Source organism: Sinocyclocheilus rhinocerous, unplaced genomic scaffold, assembly GCF_001515625.1.
Source record: "Sinocyclocheilus rhinocerous isolate Xijiao unplaced genomic scaffold, SAMN03320098_v1.1 scaffold13, whole genome shotgun sequence".
NCBI classification, from domain to species: domain Eukaryota; kingdom Metazoa; phylum Chordata; class Actinopteri; order Cypriniformes; family Cyprinidae; genus Sinocyclocheilus; species Sinocyclocheilus rhinocerous.
The window spans coordinates 154,714-162,616 of record NW_015627542.1 but is presented as its reverse complement, the minus strand read 5'-3'; the positions used below and the strand labels follow the sequence as shown (position 1 = coordinate 162,616).

The following is a 7,903-nucleotide window of genomic DNA, read 5'->3' as shown; positions in this document are numbered from 1 at the left end:
GGGGGGGGGGGGGTTTCAAAAATTTAGTTCTTTACAAATGTATATTATATTTATTTCGTAAATAATAATTGCTTTCCTCATGAGCGTAATTGCCTATTATCAGTCAGTATAATAAAACCGTCTAATAATTTTCCCTAAAATAAGCGGAATTTATCTATACATATAGACACAATGGCCTTTGCTGATAACAAATTATTTACGTTAGCCTATATTCTTGACATCCTATGCGCATGTAGATTTCACGACCTTCTTTTAAAATGCCTTTTTTGAATGAGCGAATTTTAAAACATTTTATAGAAGTTAGAGTTAAATTTAAGCGTAAATTCAATGATGAAGAGGCCCAAATATGTTCTACTGGAGGCTGGATTATAAAAAGGTGCAGCCTTGAAAGAAATCTATTTATCACACGAGCTGCCACCGAGAGAGCGCGCCGCGCAGCATCATTCACATTTGTACACTCATGGTTCAGTATACAATGTACAAACCAGACCTTCTGAACCACAAAGGATCGATTTAATAACGTTATTACTGTAATATTCTGTTTTGCTATCAATTTATTGTGAAACCGGCAACCTGCTATTCTGGGGCGCTGCGGCCACGTGACTACAGAAGGCGCGCTCTTGTCTGTTTGGGTTCGTATGCAAATGAACCGACCTCGTGCTCCGCAGAGGGGCTAAATTATTTAGATGCGAAATATGATCGTGTTCCGAATGATCCAGTTGGCTTGAGTGACATTTAATGTCAAATGGAGTAAGCTGTGATGCAAGGGATGGCTACTAGCTGACGTTACTGCGTTGTGCATCACATTAGCTGTGACTACAATAAAGGTGAAATAAAAATAAGTACTGTATGCGTTTTTTTCAGGCAACAATGCATAAATTGTCCCAACTTCCTGAGATATTCTGGGAATTACACTTGTCTCATCCATAGGGTACAGTCGGGGGAGAAGGCACGCTTATTTAACCAATTCAAAAAACAGCTGTGTCTGCCTGTCAGTCACTCTTAGTGTTGGGTTTGACTGATAAGCCTTTAGGGTGGAAGTTTTGAAAAAGTGAAATGGAGTCTAGTGAAAGTTATTAAAAAATCATGCAATTTAGTGACACATTGCATCATGTGAGGGGAATTAACCTGTCTAGTTTCTGTTTCGTTGTTTTTTATCTAACAGGAAACCTCTGTCTGAAAATGAGAAGATAAATATTTCATCAACCCACACTTTCCTCTATCTATTGACTAAATCCCACTCTCTTTTGTACACTTGACCTCAACTTGCCCTGCCCAAACGGATTTCCTAGAATCTCTCCCTCCCCATTGCTAAAAAAAGACATTTTCAAATGCCTAAAAACAGCAAAACCGTCAAGAGAGAGATTGACGATGACGAAGTTACAGAATCTGTCAAAGATTTGCTCTCCAATGAAGATAACTGTGAGGACTCTTTCAAGAGCAGCTCTTTAATGGTAGGAGATGTTCCACAGAATAAGGAGCGGGATGTTGAGGAGGGCTCAGAGGAGGAGGAGGAGGAGGAAGAAGAGAGGCCTGCATGGAGCAGCAAGCTCCAGTACATCCTTGCCCAAGTGGGCTTCTCAGTGGGCCTGGGCAACGTCTGGAGGTTCCCATATTTGTGCCAGAAAAATGGTGGCGGTAGGTTATGACGAATGAATGATATTAATTCAAAATGATCAAGTTAATATATTTGGATTATATTCATATATACAGTAAGTAATTCACCTTGATGAGTAGATCTATATCTATCTATATATCTAGATATATAAATAAAACTGAAACAGCTCACAATTTCACTCTCAAATATTTGAGAGTGAAACTGGGCTGTTTCAGTTCATTGACATGCTTAGAAACAAAGGAAGTACATTTCTAGACTGACAACCTAAAGTCAGACATATGCCTGACACCTCATTTGCAAGTTCTCATGCATTACCTCCATTTCCTTCTTCAAGTCTAGTCGGTGTATTTTCAGACCCAGATATTTTCATATTTTAACTAAGCAATGCATTTTTAGTCAATACAAAGATACACCATAATGAAGTGATGGTTTAGCACTATGTGTGGAAACTCCTCAGGCTAATCAGCTGTAATTTCTTTTGAAACCATAGAAAGTTATTGGAGTAAGAATAGTACCAAAATGACGATCAATAAAAACAAATTAGAATTAGTTGTATGAAACAGAGATCTAAGTTGCATAGCATTGAAATTAATGGTTTTGCATGTGCAGGATAATCACAGGCTATATTACACATCTCCGATTATACAAAGCTGTTTAATGTCAAGAGAAAGCAGATTACAGTTCCTTACCCTGGTCTCCCTGATAGCAATGACATTCATTAGATATGATTACTCATCTCTTTCTCTTTGTTCTCCTTATTTCATTTGCAAAAGACACTTTCAGAGTGAGTGAATGACTTCTGTATCAGAAAGAAACACAGAAGAGAAGCAACCGATGTAATAGCTATCATTTTATAAGGAATGCCACTGTCTTACATTTGGGTTTCACATAGTAACTATTGTGTTTGTACTGTATACATTTACATTTAGTCATTTAGCAGACGCTTTTATCCAAAGCGACTTACAAATGAGGACAATAGAAGCAATCAAAACTAACAAAAGAGCAACAACATGTAAGTGCAAATGACAAGTCTCGGGGTTGACGCACTTTCGCGAGGCAGTAAGAATGTGCCCAATTTAATGTGGATTATACAAGACTAGTGGATGTGTTATAGTCAGGGTTATTACAGTTTTTTTTTTTTAAAGGTGCAGTGTGTAAATTATAGCGGCATCTAGCGGTCAGGTTGCGAATTGCAACCAATGGCTCAGTCCCCCACTCACCCCTCCCTTTAGAGAAGCTAATGTGGCCGATACAGGACTAAAGGTCACACTAGACTTTTCATTCCATTGACTTTCATTCATACGCTTGCGAATGTGTCAGACCGGAAACGCAAGCCTGTGCGAAGATATTTCGCTGCGTAGCAAAGTCCAAGTTTGGTGAACTCTGACCTGCGAATTCGCGTTAAATGCATGAGACCAATAGAAGATCAAAACCTCACAAAGTGACCTCTCGGTACAGAAATGGAGGAATCGCTAATTTTAGCAGTGTCGCATCATCCTGCTTTATACAACACAACTTAAAAATATTACAAAAATCACAAAAAGAGAAGCGGCTTGGTTTGCGGTGGCAAGAGATACAGGAGCGGATTGCACATTTGAACAGTGAAACGTGTAATTTTATGTGATTTTTTTATTACATGAGATTATGTGTGCGTGTGTGTACTTGATTAACTATACTTGTGACTGATTGTAATCACTTAAATAGAAAATAATTATGACTAGTGAGGATATTTTGGCACGTGATGTCATATCCTGCTCCCGCTCTTTGTCGCAGCACCGTCCGAACGAATTTCGCATGCTCAAAGTCTAGTGTGACCGCGGCCTAAGATGTCGTAGTCTGAGACAGCATAGAATAGCCAGCAATGAGGTTTCTTTACAAAGGTAAATTAAGGAACTATATTTACTTAATTATTCAATAAAATGATATGTTATTGCGAATATTATTGTTACTTGTTCATCATTGTGTTTTATTCGCAAGAACAACATAGTGATGAAACGCGCTCTGTTTGTCCTTTAAGGGCTACTGTACAAACATGGTGGCGACTTCCATGTAAGGGGACCCGCGGTGTATGTAGATATAAATTGCTCATTCTAAGTTAATAAAAACATAACGGTTCATTGGGTAAGGTCTTTATACACCTCTGAAAACATAGTTATGTATATTATATTGCATTTCTGTCAATAGATCTTCCTAAATATTACACACTGCACCTTTAAATAAAAAAAATTAAATAGATAAAGTAGAATTAAAATAGAATAGAAAGTGATAGAGTTAGAGGGTCAAATAAAGATGGAACAGATGTGTTTTTAGTCGTTTCTTGAAGATGGCTAAGGACTCAGCTGCTCGGATTGAGTTGGGCAGGTCATTCCACCAGGAGGGAACAGTTAATGAAAAAGTCAGTGAAAGTGATTTTGTGCCTCTTTTAGATGGCACAATAATGTGTCATTCGCTTGCAGAACGCAAGCTTCTAGAGGGCACATAACTCTGAAGTAATGAATTTAGGTAAAGGGGTGCAGAGTCAGTGGTGGTTTTGTAGGCAAACATTAATGCCTTGAATTTTATGCGAGCAGCTACTGGTAGTCAGTGCAAGTTGAAGAACAGAGGTGTGACGTGCGTTCTTTTCGGCTCATTAAAGATTGTACAGTTGTACAGTAGTTTGTGTCAAAGGCCTGTTGTCTGCACGAGAGTTTGACCACAACCCTGCCGTGTCTTACTTTCCAGGTTATAATACGTAAGTGAGTGTGACCACCCTGCTGTGCAGATCAGTAATTAGATTAAATAGGTCACTGTGTGTGGGCCGTGTCTATCTCTGTCTTTGCCAGGGCAGAGCAACCACATCACTGCACCATCTGTGTGCCATCAATGATAGCACGTTTTGTCCTCAAAGAAACACCCCTACAACATTTTGCTGCCTCAGTCTGCCAGAAGTCATCTTACGCACAACCTGTAGAGTCACCAATTCTTCAACCAGCATCCAACAGTGCCCCAATCTGACCTATATTACAAACCTTAAACAAAATGCCAAAAAAAACAATTCTACTATTTGAAAGTTAATTAGGCACAAAATCTAAAGAACCATATTGCTGTCTTCAATAAAGTTGCTAAGTAGATTAACTGTTAAAACGGTGATATCATTGATGAAGCTTACCTTTTTCATTATGTAGCAAAGCCTGGGTTAGATGCAAGCTCCAGAAATTGGATTAAGCCTATATAAGAGGAAATCAATGCTAAATGGCCTGAAATTGTTCATGCCATTTCCCAAAGCCTGGACTATAAGGTTGACACCCAACAAAAGGGTTATAATAGTTAACTAAAATAAAACAAATGTTGAAATAAAAGATGCAAGACATTTTGAAATAAAAGTTATACAGAACATTTTGTAAATGACGCTTCAGTTTATGTAATAACACTTCAGTTTATGTTCCCAATTGCATGTCTCTAAATATAACAGATGGTGTTGTTTAAAATCATCACAATTGTCTGTGAATCTCAGTAGGTTTCTGTGTGTTAAAGCACATGACTTCAACATGTTGGAGGAGCAGCAGCCCTACAGTACTCTCAAAGCAATGCCATTGTATTGAAGCTGTTCCCCATAAGGCACTTGGAAGGAATGTTCTATCCTGTGCCACTGGCCATGCTTGAACAGTTTGAAAATGTCAGTCTCATCCTTCTTTGGCTCTCTGAAACGGTTAAATTCAAGAGAGAAAATATTTGCAAATAATTATAGTGGGTTACCTCATTCATTCATATTTTGTAAAATACTGTAAGATTAGGCCAGTGTTGTTATTGTTAACTAAAAATAATATTAAAAATGTGTTTTGTTAATTGAAATAAAGCTGAAATAAAATAGAATATAAATATAAGATGAATAAAAAAATACTTTAAAAAAAGTCAAGTAGAAATGTTGCCTTGACAATTTTGACGTACTAAAACATTAAAAATCGAATTACAGTAAGTAAAGCTTAATAAAAAAGAAAATTGGAAATATAAATTAAATATTCAAAATATTACAGTTTTTCTCAATCTTTGATCAAAAATTGAAAACAGTGACCCTAAAAATTGAAACTCAGGTCACTGTTCTCAAAATAGTTAACACAGTGAGCTGAACACTTTGTAATTGTCCTAAACAGATTGTACGTTTTCATTAATTTCATAAAAATTATAAATCATGCAAATTATGTTCTCAAAACAATGTGCACAAAACTCAAATGTTTTCACAATAGTTATTACAACCAACCAATACTTTAAAATATCTGAAAAAAGATTTTACACAAATCACAAACATTTATGTACCAATTGTCCAAACACAACAAACAAAACTCTGTAATGTCTTTCTATCAAATGAACATGGTATATTTTCAATTGGCCCTAAACTGATAACTACTCGGTTAATTATACACACACAACACAGGAAATGCAGTTTTCCTAATCATTTACACATTTATCACAATTGCTTTAGAGTAATAATAAAAGGGAAAGTATACAAAGAGCAAGAACGAATTGGCGAGTTACTATGTCAAAAGTGTTGTACTATATGATTGTTAATCATACAGATTTACTGTGTCATCGTAAACATGGTCTGTCCATTCTTGTAGAAGTTTTCATGATCAACTAAATTATGACCGTTTTAGTGCAAAAATGTAGATCTCAGGGAAAATACCCAATAAAAAAAACTAATAATATGAACCCATTTAAAATGTGTCCATAAAATAAATTATACATGGGCTTTAAGGATTAAGCTAGTTATTAACTTCTGTTATTTACTGTAAATGTCAAAACATTTTTCAGAATTTAAGTTGGAGGAACATTCAGGTGTACAATCAAGATTATTTTGAATGGAACAGCAGCATTGATGACATGGTAGTCCAGAACAACACTAACAGCCACAAATTAAGAGGTCTGTGGAGATGTTGAGACAGGAGCTTGTCAAGCATAGATTTAACCTTCTTAAATTTTTTCTCCTATGATGCAAGCGCAGCAAATATGTAGTGTAGATAAAATGCAATTAAATTCTCTTCCAGATGTAAATAAAAGGCAAGATCAATAATTCAGGATAATTCATGTATACAGCAAACACACACACAGGGGCGGACTTGCCCATTAGGCAAAGGTAGGTGACCGCCTTGGGCCCCCAAAAGCCAAGGGCCCCCTAAAATGCTTTTCATAAAGGAGATGTGCATTAAGCGCTGACACGCGAACGGTTGCTGTTTACGGTGTTTATTACCACGACAACCGTCCGAGTTGAACGTGCTTTTTGTGTATTCTGCTTGAAGGAGATGAAAATATCATGCATCTGAAGCTGTCTTATCCAATATTGAGAAACAGTGTGTATTATATGTTTATAATTGTTTTAAATGCCGCTTACTCATTTATAAGAAGGAACCAAGTAAAGGACACATATTCAGTTACTTTTTTGGTTGATATAATCCTTAGGTGTGTAAATGTATAATTGCCTTTTCATAATTTCAGTTTTATTTTAATTTGTAGTTAAAATAACTAAAAATAAATGTATTGTAAAGTTTAGAATTAGACAGACTTTGCACACAGGCTTACGATGGTAACTCATCAGTGGACTTTCTTCATCAATATAGACTATTTTTTCACACTTTTCTCATTCTCACTAATTCAAGGTTTTATATGAATGAATCTCTGAATGGAACCAACTTTCTTCAGAAAAGTTTTGATGGCATTTTCATTTTATCTGATAAAGTAGCTTATGAGATTGATCTAGGAAAATGTCTGCAAATGTATAGGGCCCCATTCCTATATTTTGCCTGGGGCCCCCAATTCACTAAATCCGCCCCTGCACACACACACACACACGTGTGTGAATACAGTGGTGGCCATAATTATTAGAACACTAGTATTTTCACTAGCTTAAATCCACCAGCCTTTGCACACAGGCTTACGCTGGTAACTCATCAGTGGACTTTCCTCGTCAATATAGACTATATTTTTTCACACTTTTCTCATTCTCACTAATTCAAGGTTTTATATGAATGAATCTCGGAATGGGACCAACTGTCTTCAGAAAAGTTTTGATGGCATTTTCATTTTATCTGATAAAGTAGCTTATGAGAGGAGCGCTGCTTTGTTTACAGCCTTTACCAGGGAAACTGCTATATTTCTGACGTTCCAAAAGCGCCTCCTGCTGGCAGAGAATGAATGTTCATTTTCAATAATCCAGTTTGTAGTTTTTGTTCAGACCAATGCGAAAATCCACCCACATAACCCCGTTTTAAATTAATATCATAATTTATACTTCTGACTCACCCCTGGTTTAAA

The 7,903-nt window shown here is 36.6% G+C and overlaps 1 protein-coding gene across 1 annotated transcript in view; it reads left to right on the top strand.

Annotated features, from left to right (window-relative positions):
• The window catches only part of LOC107730500 (sodium-dependent neutral amino acid transporter B(0)AT2), a 22,178-nt gene that overhangs the window by 295 nt on the left and 13,980 nt on the right, over window positions 1-7,903 (top strand). Inside the window, exon 2 of the mRNA XM_016541344.1 lies at window positions 1,166-1,638. Within this exon, the coding sequence (XP_016396830.1) occupies window positions 1,332-1,638 (307 nt within the window). The 5' untranslated portion in view covers window positions 1,166-1,331. The remainder of the gene's footprint in view (window positions 1-1,165; window positions 1,639-7,903) is intronic.